The sequence below is a fragment of the Mesoplodon mirus genome (assembly GCF_964341445.2).
Source record: "Mesoplodon mirus genome assembly, chromosome: 14".
Lineage (NCBI taxonomy): Eukaryota > Metazoa > Chordata > Mammalia > Artiodactyla > Ziphiidae > Mesoplodon > Mesoplodon mirus.
The window spans coordinates 56,190,407-56,205,882 of NC_138990.1; the positions used below are offsets into that span (position 1 = coordinate 56,190,407).

Sequence of the window (15,476 nt, forward strand, 5' to 3'; positions counted from 1 at the left end):
GAGAGGCCCGTGTACCGCAAAAAAAAAAAAAAGTTATAGACTGATGCTTAATCAAAGAACAATTGAGAAAATCAAATCTAAATTAAAGCCACAGGAATAAGATTAGAAGCCCCAGTGAGATACTTAGACCAAATTCACACTTAAGTAAACAACTTTGTCCAAATGTCCAAAGAAGTTTTCATCTAGCTTCAGGTTCAAACTGGATATCAGTTATAAAGAAAAATGGGGGGAAAAAAAAACAACTTTGGATGCAAATTCTTAAAATCATTCCCACTACACTTGACTATTTCAGATTTAGTTTCTGTTTTTCAAAATGTTAAAGACTGGATATCAGAATTGTAATTTAGAAAAATGAGAACATAACACCACCAACAAAGCTGTCCTCTTCCACCACGTGACAAATCAAACCTGAATCTTACCGGTCTTCTAGAACTAACCACTAACTCACAGAAGAACACACTAAATGATCCTACAGGGGGGCAGCTGGCAAAACCCCGACTGAGGGAAAATCCTACAGGACAAATAACCAAGTGTCTTCAAACAAACAAACAAAAGGCAAGGAAAAAGACAAACAGAGATGAAGGCACAAACTATGGATATAAAAGAAATTTGAGACACGTCAACTAATTACAATGTGTGAAACTTATTTGTTATTAAGAAGCTATTATTGGGGCCTCCCTGGTGGCGCAGTGGTTGAGAGTCCGCCTGCCGATGCAGGGGATGTGGGTTCGTGCCCCGGTCTGGGAGGATCCCATATGCCGCGGAGCGGCTGGGCCCGTGAGCCGTGGCCGCTGGGCCTGCGCATCCGGAGCCTGTGCTCCGCAACGGGAGAGGCCACAACAGTGAGAGGCCCGCATACAGCAAAAAGAAAAAAAAAAAAAAAAAAAAAGAAGCTATTATTAATATTGTAAGAGACTACAATGGTATGGTGGTTATTTTTTATAACTGTATTAAGGCATATTTTAAAATCATGTAACTCATCCATATCAAGCGCATAATTCAATGATTTTTTTTAGTAAATTGACCAAGTAAGTTCACTATAAATCAGTTTTAGAATAGTTTAACTTTTATTACAGTGATCCAATAAGATCCCTCATGCCCATTAACTATTAATCCTCCCGCCACATACACCAGCCCACGAATCCACTTTCTGACTCCGTAGATTTGCCTTTTCTAAACATTTCACATAAATGGAATCATATAATATGTAGTCTCTTTTGTCTGGCTTCTTTCACTTTACATGTTTTCAAGGTTCATTTAAGTCACAGCATGTATCAACAGTTTGTTTCTTTTTATTGCTGAATAGTATTCCATTGTATGGACACATTTTGTCTATTCATTTACCAGTTGATGGGCAGTTAGGTTGTTTCCAGCTTCTGTCTATTATGAATAACACTGCTGTGAACATTTGTGTGTGAAAGTTGCTGTGTGGGTAGATACACAAGAGTGGAATTGCTATGTCATTATGGCAAATTAAGAAACTTTTAAAGTGCTTTAGATATATTAGCTTATTTAATCCTTACAATAACCTTAAGAGGAAGTTACTATTATTATCCCCATTTTAGGGATGAGGAAACAGAGGTCCATCCGAAAAGCTTAAGCAATGTGGTCAAGCCAGACTAGAATCAAAGTGGTCTGGCTTTGGAGTCTGTGCACTTAACCACTATGCCATATACTTCAAGCTCACCAACAAGTTAAACATTTCTCACAGGATATAAACAAATTAAAACAAAGAAATTAAACAGAAAAATTCAGGGGGAATTCCTTGGCGGTCCAATGGTTAGGACTCTGGGTTCCACTGCAGGGGGCCTGGGTTCAATCCCTGGTCGGGGAACTAAGATCCTGCAAGCCACACACGCAACCCAAAAAAAAAATTCAGGTGACTTCTATGAACACACAAGTAGGGAATCCAATGTAAACTAAATTTAAGTGTATATCTAATAACATATATGGTAGTAACTCTTGTTATCTGAGTGGCAGAATAGGAGTAAGCTTTTTTCTTTTTATTTAATTGTGTTTTCTTTTATTACAATGATCTATATATACAAGGCAGTGTTCAAGATGAACATAACACAAAAAACTCACTAATCAGTAAACAAATGACTTGATGAACAATAAGATTTTAAGTTCCTAATTTTTTAAAGGAAATTTTAAGATGTCCTGAATGTGTACTATGCACTGACGCTAAGTTGAGTGCTGTGGACATAAATTCGATTAAAACTTAGGAACAAAGAAAGGCAACTCTGGAAGCACAGCTGTGGTAAGTGTTATTCCAGAGCTATTCCTGCAGGAGTCATCTTAGTCAGGGCAGGGGTCAGGGGAGGAAGGCTTCCTGAAAGAGGAGGCACTAAACTGATTTGAGGGAATGATGTATGTACATACTGCTACCAGTTAGAGACTACTTCATCAATAACATAGCCACTTCTTGATGATTAAAAATGGAGGCCCTGCTTCAAATGTCAAACTTTTCATTTCTTTCTTAACCTCAGATTTTGTCAATTTCAAATTTCCACTAGACAACAGGAGATTCAGAGAACAGAAAAAGCTTTGTCATGTGATGCTAGAATATAATTAGAATATAAAAAAATCTGTAAATACCTGTAACTTAAAAAGTATTTTTTTAATTCATTATATTTGAGTGTGGTTTGATCACAGTCAGTCAACACATCCTTCAAACTTCATCTTAATAGCACTTCTAAAAAGTCTACTGATGATCTAAATCAGGGGTGGGCAAACTACAGGCGCAGGTTTGCTCAGAATGGTTTTTCAGCAAAAAATGGTTTTTATAGTTTAGGAGGATGAAAGGAGAGAGAGACTGTATACAGAGACTACCTGTGGCCCAAAAAGCCTAAAATATTTTACTATCTCAACTTTCATAGAAAAAGTTGCCTACACTTGAAAAAAAGAAAAATTACTGGATGTATTTGTGCCCATACCGAAAGGCACCCTCAGAAAGGCACTATCATCAACATGGAACTCAGTCTAGACACTAGTACACTTACTTACTTACGGTGGGAGGGAGAAAAAGAGGGAAGGGTATGTAGTTAGTTCAGAAAGACATGGGTTTTGCAGGAAGTGGGGGGAATTCAGGGATAGAATACAGTTGAAGCAGACGAAAAATATGGAGCAGTCCTAGGGGTTTGACAAACTACAAAGGTGGAAGGTAGCTATTACAATATTAACGACCTGTGAAATGTGAGAGCTACGTTTATTGAGGAAACTGAGAGTCAGAGCTTAAGTTACCTGCCCAAGTTCATAGAGCAAGAGAGTGGGACACGAAGAGCTGGACTACAACCACCAAATTTCAGTCCCATTCTTTCCACTGAGTCACACTGCCCCTCATCACTGGACAGTGTTAACCTGGAAATACACCACTAATGATGTGTGACAAGGGAGCTCAACTGCATCCAGAAGGAACAAAGTCTCCTCAGGAGCTCCCCTCCCTCCTGCAATTATTAGTTACTTTTCAGGGAAGAACTGGGCAACACGTCTACAGGTCTCAAAGAGGTGAAGGAAAGAGGAGACACCAGGCCTATTTGCCAGACGTTGGGAACAACAAGGGAAGGTTGACCAAACATCATTAAAACAAGCCTGAAAGCTATCCAGTGGCTGAGAGCAATAAGAAACACCAAATTTCAATGAATTTACCTGGTTCCAATTTTATTACTTTAATTGCTGCCAATTCACCGGTGTTAACATTCCGTGCCTAAAAGAGAAGAAAAGATAATTGTGAAAAAAGCTTTCATAAAAACTTCATAAAATGCCATTTTAGCTTTTATTTATTTTCAATTATTCAGAAAAGTTTTTTAAAGCAAGAACTGCAAAAGTGATTTGTATTTACAAAACAAACAGTATATCCTTCAAAATGAATTTCAACATTAATCTATGTATAAATTTAATAATGGTGATAATAATATTGGTAACAGAAGCACAGACCTTAGTATACATCAGGCACTATTCTAAGTGTTTTTATATTAATTCTTTTAATCCTTACAACAATCTTATGAGGTAGGTACTAATATTATTCCCGTGTTGCAGATGAGGAATCTGAAGCACCAAGAAGTTAAAGAACTTGCCAAGGCCATCTAGCTAGTAAGTGACAGTGTTGGCTGGGATTCTAACCCAGGCAGTCTAACTCTAAGAGTCTGAGCTTTTTTAAGCATTACATTCTATTGCCATTCATTCAAAGGTTTGTTAAAATTTTGAATTAACTAGCTTTAAACTTGTAAATTTAAAAACTTCATAATATGAAAAGCAAGCACCATTTTTTAACTGTAAAAACAACCTCCCTGCATCTGTTTAAACACACCTGATAGTACAATGAGATAAGTGTAGTTAATACAAACCAAATATATTTTTACAAGCCACATATTAAAAATAAAAATCATTAAAAAAATCAATCCATAATATTAGATTGTTGGTGTTTACAGCTGTAATTATGTATAAATATGCAGAAATTATCTTCTCAATTTGTATAAAAATGGCAGTTATTTTTGTCAATTTAAAATGTTTTATAACTGAATCAGAATTTTCAAAATAATATTTTAAACTGTGAACTGAAACTTAATAAACTGATTTTCATATCAACCAATGAAGACCAATATATGCAATTCCCTGATCACAGAAAAATTCATTCATGTGATGAGAATAATACTTAGTTGTAACACTTCTTATTAATGGATTGGTAAAGATCAGTGAATCACCCACAAGGGGTGATAACAGCATTAACATTGGAATCCTTCTAAGAATACTGGAGCATTAAAAAAAAAAAAAATCAGTTTCTAAGAAGATATATATGGGACACAGTCACTGCTGAAATATAAAATTTAACCTTTAAACTCAAAGAAGAACAAAGGTATTAAAAAATATAAATTAAGAAAACATTAAAATAAAATTTTCAGGGAAAATTCATTCCTTTTGAAAAAAAATCCCCATGACTAATAAACACTTAGGATGCCAACTTATTACAGGCAGTTCAAAACAGATTTCAACATTTATTTCAAACTAACTTAATTTCCATTATATGAGACAGTTCAAATAGTGCCACATAAGTATTTATTCCCTTCCCTAGGATGAGAAGGTACACACACACACACACACACACACACGGAATAGAAATTCTGGGAGCATTTTCTAAGGAGGATGAGGCAGAGTATACCTGTAAAATATTCAGGATATTACATCAACGTTAGTCATAAATCTTCTCAAACACTCTCAGAACGCGTTGCCTTTCCTCACACTGAGATATCTCTTCCCTGTTAGGCTCCTCCTTGATACTCTGTCCGTTAACCCACATCTTTTTTAGCACTTCTCCAAATAAAATAAGACAAGACATACTACTCTCTCCAATTCTCAATTCTCCATTTAAAAATCTTGCTATAGTTTTGTTTTCTGTTTATTGAAAATAAACTCAAGAGTATGCACTAGCAAAAAATATGAACTCAAAGAAAGCTAGGGTGATTACTTTTACAGCTGAAACTCTGTTCCCAGCTTACCACAAGAGGGCACGATCTCTACTGACAACACAAGTTACACAAAGTGTCCAAAATGGCTGCAGTACACAATGTACTCTTCTAAAAATAGACTTATTAATGGTTACACCAGCACATATTTAACAGAAAAACTATGACAGTAAACTAGTGATAACTAGCTTACTAAAGTCAATTATTTACTATAGGCTTGACTTATGAATACAATTTTTCAAAATTTAAATCAGTCTAGGATTTTCTAAAGGATAAAAAGTTTTAAAATATTGGAATTCTCCAATATGTAACTTATTTGACAGACAAGATAATTCACAAAAAGGGAAGAAGAATAACAAAAAACCCTCAGTAAACCTGAATTTCTGAGCTTTTTCCCCATCAAAATCCTTACGTTTATTAATGGAAGGTGTTTAAAGCATTATGGCTCATCAAGAATCTTGGTCCTCTGGCTAAAATAAGTCATATTTTGCTGTCTCTAAACTAAGAGCAGCCAAAGTTACACACAGGTAAATTTAAAAATCAATATTAACTCTAATACTCTGTACCTGATATTCTTCTTTCAATCACCTAGAGAAATTGATTAGGATAAAAATGAGAGCAAGGTGAATATTATAAAATATTACCGTGTATAAAGTTAAAAATTTCTAGATCAGTATCAGTAACCTAAAATTTACAGATCTGCCCAGGGCAGAAAACTGAGGATACGTATTTCTCAGCTTCTAGACCCAGTCTTCTGCCACATCGTTGATTTGACCACCATTCTCACATGCTCTGAAAGTGATGTTCAGATCACGTTGTTCTTGAGTTTAAAACTCTTCAGGAGTACACACCATGGCTTTAAAGGCACAAATTCAAATTCCCTATCAGAGAATTTAAATTACTTACTAAATACAGCACTTTTTATAACAGCTTTATTGGGATATAATTCACACACCATAAGGTTCACCCTTTTAATATGTAAAATGCAGCGGTTTCTAGTATATTCACGTAATTATGTAACCATTATTCCTCTCTAAATTTGAAACATTTTCATCGCTCCAGAAAGAAACCCCCAGACCCATTAGCAGTCACTCCCCTACTCCTCCCCCTCCCAGACCCTGACAACTAGTACTGGTCTACTTTCTGTCTCTATTGATTTGACTATTCTGGATATTTCATATAAATGTAATCATACAAAATGTGGTCCCTTGTGACTAGCTTCTTTCACTGAGCATAAGGTTTTCAGGTTCATCCATGTTGCAGCACATATCAGTACTTTATTCCTTTTGTTGCTGAACAATATTTCATTGCATGGCAATTCCACATTTGTTTACCCTTTTATCAGTTGAAGGATATTTGGGGTGTTTCCATTTTGGGCTATTATGATCAATGCTTTTATGAACACTGTGTGGACCTATGTTTTCAATTCTGTTGGATACAGACCTAACAGTGGAATTGCTGAATCACACGGTAACTGTATGATTAGCTTTTTGAAGAACTGTCAAACTTTTTTCCAAAGTGGCTGCACCATTTTATATTATCGCCAGCAATGTATGAGGATTCCAATTTCTCTACATCCATGCCAATATTTATTATTACCTGGCTTTTTAACTTTTGTTTTCTTAGTGAATGTGAAGTACTATCTCTTTGTGGTTTGACTTAAAACTCACTAATGGCTAACCATCTTGAGCATCTTTTCATATGCTGGTTTGTCATTTGAATTTCTTTGGAAAAATGTGTATCCAATTCTTTGCTCATTTTTAATTGTCAATTTTATTGCTGACTTGTAAGAGTTCTTTATTAATCTTGATATGTCTCTTATTGGTTACATGACTTGTAAAGATTTAATCCCACTCTGAGCTGTCTTCGTTTTCTTGATGGTGTTCTTTGAAGCACAAAACTTTTAAATTTTGATGAAGTCCGACTTACCTATTTTTAGTTACTTGTGCTTTGAGTATTATAGCTGAAAAACCACTGCCTGGAACCCAAGGTCACAAAGATTTTTTTCCCTATGTTATTTTCTAAGAGTTTTACAGTTTAGGTCTTCCATTTAGGTCTCTGATCCATTTTGAGTGACTTTTTATATGGTGTCAGGCAGGGCTCAAATTTCACTCCTTTGCATGTGGATAGCCAATTGTGAAATACAACATTTTAACTGTAAAACCATTCACTACCTGGCCCCTGTCTATATTTCCAGTCATTCCTTAATTTGCACTTTATGCTCTAGCCAAACTAAACAACTGGCCATCTCCAATGCTATCCACACTTTTTGCCCTTTGGTACTTAATGCCTAGACAAACGCTTTCCCTAACTCCCTCCCCTGGCCTAACTTCTAGATGTCTTTTAAAGCTCAACTTAGGTTATTATCACTTCCCACAAGAATTTTCCTGATTCCCTCTCAAGTTTAGGCACCGCCCCCCCCCCCACACACACACTCCCACAGATCCTCAGTAAACTTTCTCAAATGGGAGTGGACCTGGTGAGAAAAATCCTGCAGATCTAGAGCTGATCTCAATTTTAGAGGAGCTCTTGGAAACTATTACATTTCAAAGCTGTCCCAAAATTCAGTTTGATTCAGTCAGCCTTTTAGAAGCCATTCATATTAGCATTAATTTGGGAAAAGGGTTTTCTGAGATGATTTCATGCAAACTGCTGAGTTATCTCCAACTATCAGAAAAGTATTCCTTGAGTGAGGGAATGGGAGTAAACAACATAATCAAGAATGGATCATTAAGCAGCCAAAAAAAAAAAAAGTGCTATGTGTTAAATAAAGTGAGTTAACTAACTATCAATAACAAATCTGATCATCTACGATATACCAAGCACCTTCTGGCATTCAAAGCTTACTATTCAGAAGGGGCTGTCCAACGTGAATATGAAGAAAGGTTCTGAAATGGGAGTGAAAAAATGCAAAGTTTAGTGCTGGCTCTGCCAGTAACAAGCAATGGGATCTGAGCAAGTACTTTCCTTGTGTCTTCTCCCCCCAATTTAAAAATAAGAAAGTGAAAAAAGACTATTTCTAAGAAGGTTCCTTCTAATTCTGAAAGCCAATGTTTACATCAAATAATTTAACTCTAAATTAACAGATTCCAAATACTGAACCAGCTGGCTGGTTATACAAGAATCATATGAGGAGTTTAAAAACAAAACAATAAAAACACTGCCACTGATTTTTGAATCAACAGATTTAGGATGAGACACAGGAATCTGTATTTAAAGCTACTGAAGTGCTGCTTCTGGTGCTCAGCCAGGTCTGGGCACCTGGTCCAAGGCACTGTGCCATGTGAATTTTATAAAATATAAGTACCAACTTTTAAGTCTGAAAGGGGTGTTACAGGGATGGCTTTATGAAGGAGATACCACTTAAGCAGAGGTTTGAGAGATGGGCTGGATTACAACAAACACAGAAGAGGGATGGGAAAGAGGGCATAGAAAGAAAAGCATGAACAAAGGCACAGCGACAGAAAACAGGCTATTTTGAGTGTACTGGGCCGGCCAAACCTCAGGGTGCCTCCCATATAAATACTCATTTCAGAGAAAAATGGCTAACCCACAGCCCCTGCTGAAGGAATAGTTTTGTTTGCTTTTCCACAGTTTCTTGGACTAGGTATGAGCCTACTACAAAGGCAACCACTTCATAGGAAGACTGATAGCCAGGGTGATGTACATTCCTGGTTTGCCCAGGACATTTGTGGGTTATGCCAACTGTCCTAGCAGAATTATTAACAATGCCCACTTTCACTCTCAAATTTATAATTAAAATTTTATTTAACTTGGATGGTAAATTATAAGGTCACTCTACCAATAAACCATGAGCTGACATGAAAAAGGAAATAGGCCAATCAGATTCTCGAAAATAGGGGTCAGCAAACGTGCCAGTTTTTGTAAATGAAGTTTTACCGAAACACAGCCATGTTCATCTGGTTAAGTATTGTCTATGGCTGCTTTCACAATACAACAGTAGAGTTGAGCAGCTGAGATAGAGACCATGTGGCCCACAAAACCTGAAGTATTTACTATCTGGCCCTTTACAGAAAAAACTGGCAGACCCCCACTCTAAAACAGCACTATCCAATAGAACCTTCTGTATTAATGGAAATGTTCTATGCCTGTGCTGTCCACTACTGTAGCCCCATGCCACATGGAGCTACTGATCAACTGAAATGTGGCTAATACAACTGAAGAACTGAACTGTATTTAATTATTTGTGTATGCAATATTTAAATTGGAAAGGCTTTAAATGTTTTTGAGATTTTATATATTTAAAAATTTGAGATATAATTGACATATAACATTGTATTAGTTTTAGGTGTACAACATAATGATTTGATATACGTGTATATTACTAAATGATTACCACAACAAGTTTAGTTAACATCCATCATCACACATAGCTACAAATTTTTTCTTGTGATGAGAACTTTTAAGATCTATTCTCTTAGCATCTTTCAAATATACAGTACAGTATTGTTAACTATAGTCACCATGCTGTACATTACATCCCCAAGACTCGTTTAGCTTTAACTGGAAAACAATCAACTTTTAAAAATATAGTTCTAGTAGTTTTAACACATGCATAGATTTGCATAAAATGAGTTAACAACCATCTGGAAACAGAAAAGTTCCATCACTGCAAAACCTCCCTTGAAAGTTACATTCTCCCTTCAGCCCAACCTCTGGCAACTACTGATTTGTTCTTTGCCCCTAGTTTCGTCTTTTCAAGAATTTCATGTAAATTAAATCATCATATATCTTTTTGAGACTATTTTCTTTCACCAAGTTGCTGCATGTATCATTAGTTTATTCCTTTTTATTGTTACACAGTATTCCATTGTATGGATATACCACAGTTTATTCACTACCATTGGAAGGACATATTGGCTGTTTTCAGTTTTAGGTAAATGTGAATTGAGCTGCTATAAACATCTATGTAGAGATTATAAAAATACCTTGGAGAGGGACTGGGCCATATAGTAGGTATATGTATAATCTTTAAAGAAACTGTCCAGTTCTTTCTAGAGTGGCTGTACCATTGTTCACTTCCAGCAGCAATGTATGAGAGCTCCAGTTCTTCCAGAACTTCCTTGCTAGAAGTTGGGATTGTACTTTTTAGCCATTTCTAACAGGTAGGTGATGGTATCTTATGGTGGTTTTAGTCTGCATTTCCCTAATGGCTAATGACATTGAACATCTATTCATGTGCTTATTTGCCATCCTTTGGTGAAGTGTCTTCTATCTTTTGTCCATGTTTTAATTGGGATGCTTATTTTCTTATTGATGAGTTTGGAGAGTTCTTTATATATTCTAGATACAAGTTCTTTTTCAGGCATATGATTTGCAAATATTTTTTCCCAGTCTGTATCTTGTCTTTTCATTCTCTTAACAGTGTCTTTTGCAGAGCATTATGGACTGAATTGTGTGCCCTGGAAATCCGTGCGTTGAAGTCCTAAGCCCCAGTACCTTAGAATGTAACTGCATTTGGAGGCATGGCCTTTAAAGAGGTAATTAAGGTTAAATGAAGCCATACGGATGGGCTCTAATCCAATAGGACCAGTGTTTTTATAAGAGGAAGGGACCAGAGTTGTGTGTGCACAGAGAAAAGGCCATGTGAGAACACAGCAAGAAGGCAACCACCTACAACCCAAGGAGAGGCCTCAGGAGACACCAACCCTAACAACACCTTAATCTTGGACTTCCAGTCTCCAGAACTGTGAGAAAATAAAATTTCAATTGTTTACGCCACCCAGTCTGTGGTATTTTGCTATGGCAGACCTAGCAAACTAACACACTGAGCAAAAGTTTTTACCTTTGATGAAGTCCAATTTATCAACTCTTTTCTTTTATGAATTATGCTTTTGGTATCATGTCCAAGACCTTACTTAACCTCAAGTCATAAAGATTTTTCCCTATGCTTTCTTCTAAAAGAAGAAGTTTTACATTTAGATTTATGATATATTTTGAGTTAATTTTTGTTTAAGTTAATTTTGTTTTGTGAAGTTTAGGTCAGTGTTCCTCCCTTTTTTTGTTTTTTGCATGTATATGTCCAACTCTTCCAATACTATTTGTTGAAAAGACTTTCTTCCATTGAATTGCCTTTCATCTTTGTTAAAATCAATTGGCCATATTTGTGTGGGTCTATTTCTGGATTCTATGTTGATCCATAGATCTTGTGTCTATTCCCTACCCATACCACACACAATCCTGATTACTACAGCTTTACAGTTAAGTCTTAAAAATGAGATATTGTGATTCCTCCAACTTTATTTTTCCTTTTCGAAGTTCCTTTAGCTATTCTAGGTCCTCTGCCTTTTCACAGAAATTTTAGAATCGCCTTGTCTATATTTAATTTTTAAAAAACCTGCTGAGATTCTGATTGTAATTACAGATCAATTTGTGGAGAGCTGACACCTTTACTATTCAGAATCTTTCAATCCATGAACACTACCCTCTATTTAGGTTTTCTCTGATATCTTTCATGAATGTTTTATAAAAACATTATCAGCATATAGATCCTACATATTATATATTTTCAGCACATAGATCCTACACATTTTGATTTTAAAAGCAGTGTGTGGCCAGTGACAACTGTATTAGACATCACAGCTCTAAGAAGTTTGAATCACCATGCAATATAACCCAGTGTGTAAATGATGCCATAAAGTTGTGCCACTGTCTTAGCAAGTAGGACCTTGGGCAAATAAAGATTTGAAGAAACAGGAAAGATACAGTGAGGAGACAGACAATAAAGAGCAGAGAACAGAACAAATGCACAGAAAAAAATAAGAGACCATGAGAAAGAAACATATCTCCAAAGCTGCCTTGAGTTCCTGACAGCTTTCCAGTTCCCTATCACATGTATCTTCACAATAGCCTCTCTTTTCTTGAATTAACTTGAATGGCTCTTTGTTTCTTAAAAACAGATGATTAAAGATCTAAATTTCTAGGACTGTATGATGCTAATTTCAAAAAAGAAAAAAAACAGATTGAGACTACCATACTAACTTTTAAAAAAGATGCACTTAACAGCTAATGATTGTATATAGACATGGAAAATAATCTATGACTGATAAAAGACAAACAGCAACAAGTTATATTTCAAAGTTTATTTTTTAAGTTGTTTGGAATTCAAGTTGGACTTGTTCCATATCAATAACACTTTTTTTTTTTTTTTGCGGTACGCAGGCCTCTCACTGTTGTGGCCTCTCCCGTTGCGGAGCACAGGCTCCGGACGCGCAGGCTCAGCAGCCATGGCTCACGGGCCCAGCCGCTCCGCGGCATGTGGGATCCTCCCAGACTGGGGCACGAACCCGTGTCCCCTGCATCGGCAGGCGGACTCTCAACCACTGCGCCACCAGGGAAGCCCCCTCAATAACACTTTTAAATGGTAATTGGCAGACCACAAATATCAAATGAACTAATAATATGGATAAAACTTAATAGTGGTATTAAGTTTGGGAAAACATAAGGGACCATGTAACCACATTCCCACTTCCCACTACAGAAGTGATGGAAGCAGCATCTCTAACCCAAAGGTGCTCAAACTCCAGTATGTACAAAAATCACCTGAGGTTTTGCTTTTGGAAATATGTAAGACTATATATAAAAGTCCTTCCCATTACAAATACCTAGATATGGCAGATAAGATAGAACAAGTACTCTTTTAAATGCACTGCTGGACACACAAGGAAAGAAATCCACAGGAAGCGAAAACAAAGAGAAAACAGTCATTCGCTCAAAAAGTATCTGTTGAATGCATTTAATGAAGGAAATCAGAGTGGTAAGCAAGAGCTAAAGCTACGACCTTAGCTTAAACTTAGAATCTAGAGACTTAAACTTTGATTTTTATTGGATGTAGTGAAAGCTGGAATTAAGACCACTGCATAAAACCAACAATGCCCCTGAACGGCCACACCTCTCAGTGAACAGAGGGGAGGAAGGGGGTGTCTGTCCATTGACAAAATGATTGAATAAAAAAACAACTGCTTGAATCACTAGAATGAAGGGGGGTTCCCTGAAAATTCAAATTCATAATTACAGCCTATTCTTAGTTGAGTATAAATTTACGCTTCTTGCAAGGACCAGGAACCTCAAGCCAAGAAATGAATTTAAGCTGTTTCTGGGTTGGTGGTAATGAAAGGCACCTGACAGAAAGAGAAGCAAATTTTCTGTAGAGAAATGCACCTTCAATCCATGCCCCAGGAGATTCCTAAATTACTTTAGCCAAATATGAAATTAAAACAAAATTATCAAACCACAAGAGCAGCAAAAGTTATAAACAACAGAATTAAATTTGCAGGAAGTTCAAATTTTGGAATTAACAAATACATAATATAAAATTACAGTTAAGTATGCTTTAAAAGTTTACAGGACTAAAGGAAAGTATTAAATACATGGACCAGAAACAAGAGGCTAACAAAAATGACTTGAAAGATAGGAAAAAAAGAACCTAACAGAATTTCTGGAAATAAAAAATATAATTCTTGAGATTAAAAACCTAATTGGAGCAGACACAAAGACAGAATTAGTAAACCAAATGACAGGTCTGAAACAGCAAAAAGAGACAAAGACAGAAGATGTGAGAGATTAAGAGACATTTTAAAATCATCTTATCTCATAAAGACATGTCATGAAAGAGAGATGAACATACATCTAATTAAAGTTTCAAAAGAAAAGAACAGAAAAAAATGGAGAGAAGCGATATTTCAAGAGACAGTGGCTGAAAATTTTCCAGAATAGATAGAAGACATAAGACCTCAGATTCAGGAGACAACAAGCCATAAAGAGGATAAATAAAAAAGAAATCTACATCCAGACACATCATATGAAGCTGCAAAACCAAAGACAAAGAGGTGATATTTAAAACCAGTCAGAGAAAAGGAGTCAGATTATCTACAAAGGAACAATAAATTAGACTTCTCGGAGAAACAATAAAAATCAGAATACTGTGCTAAGAGAAATTAAGTCAATCTAGAATTATATTCCCAGGAAAAACATCATTCCCAAAAACATATTATTTGCCAAACAAAAACCAAGCTTACCACCAAAAAGCATGCCATACATTCTTCTAAAGTATATTTCAAGATTAAAAAAAAAAAGACTCAGAAGGAAAGTCTAAAATGCAAGGAGTAAAAATCAAATAAAATGGCAATCTTGGGTCAATATAAACAAATATTGATGACTATACAGGGCAATAATAATAATAATGTCTAATTTATGTAATTTTTAAAAAGCTGGAATTCAAATATTGAACAAAACGGCATGTAAATGAGGTGTGATTGACATTAAAGTGTTCTAAGGGCCTCGTACTGCTTGGGAAGTGCAGAGTTAGTAATTTAGGGTCTTAGGTTAGATATATGTATATAATTATTAAGAGTAACTTCTAGAGTAATAAAAGTAGTATATAGCAGTGATTCTTAATTAAGGAGGATACTACCTCCATACGGTAGAAGAAGTCGTCTTTGGAAATGTGTGAAGGCATTCTGGGTCGTACCAGTACCTGGGGATGACAATGGCATTTGATAGGTGGGAGCCAAGGATTTTAAATGTCCTGCTGTGCCTGCTGTGTGCCACACAGTGACACAGTCCTGGCCAAAATGCCAAGAGCACCTACAGCTGAGAAACACTATATACACTGGCCAAAAACGGATTTCCAATTCAACATGGGAATTAATTCAATAACAATCACCTGCAGATGTACTTGAAATCACAGATTCCTGGGCTCCATATATAACAGATTCTGAATCAACAGGTTCTGAGGTGAGACCCAGGAACCTATGATTTTAATAACCACACAGGTGACTGTGATGCAACTGTCCATCAACCACACTGCTGAGAAACACTACAGCCTAGTGAGGGTGAAGTGTAAGATGAATGGGGTTTCAGAGACCCCCATATAGGAAGAGGATCTGGAGCAAGCGATATCCAGTGCTGAGGAGAAATCTAGCAGCAGGGAGTAGGTGGGGGCAGAAGTTCACATACACATACCGTTAGGTGTCCCCAAATCAGAAACTGCAG

At 36.3% G+C, this 15,476-nt stretch overlaps 1 protein-coding gene across 2 annotated transcripts in view; it reads right to left on the reverse strand.

The window, feature by feature from the left end:
• MAP4K3 (mitogen-activated protein kinase kinase kinase kinase 3) overlaps positions 1 to 15,476 on the reverse strand; it is a 193,967-nt gene that overhangs the window by 126,896 nt on the left and 51,595 nt on the right. For both annotated transcript variants that reach the window (XM_082641992.1, XM_082641991.1), the window contains exon 2: positions 3,649 to 3,706. In XM_082641992.1, the coding sequence (XP_082498118.1) occupies positions 3,649 to 3,706 (58 nt within the window). The remainder of the gene's footprint in view (positions 1 to 3,648; positions 3,707 to 15,476) is intronic.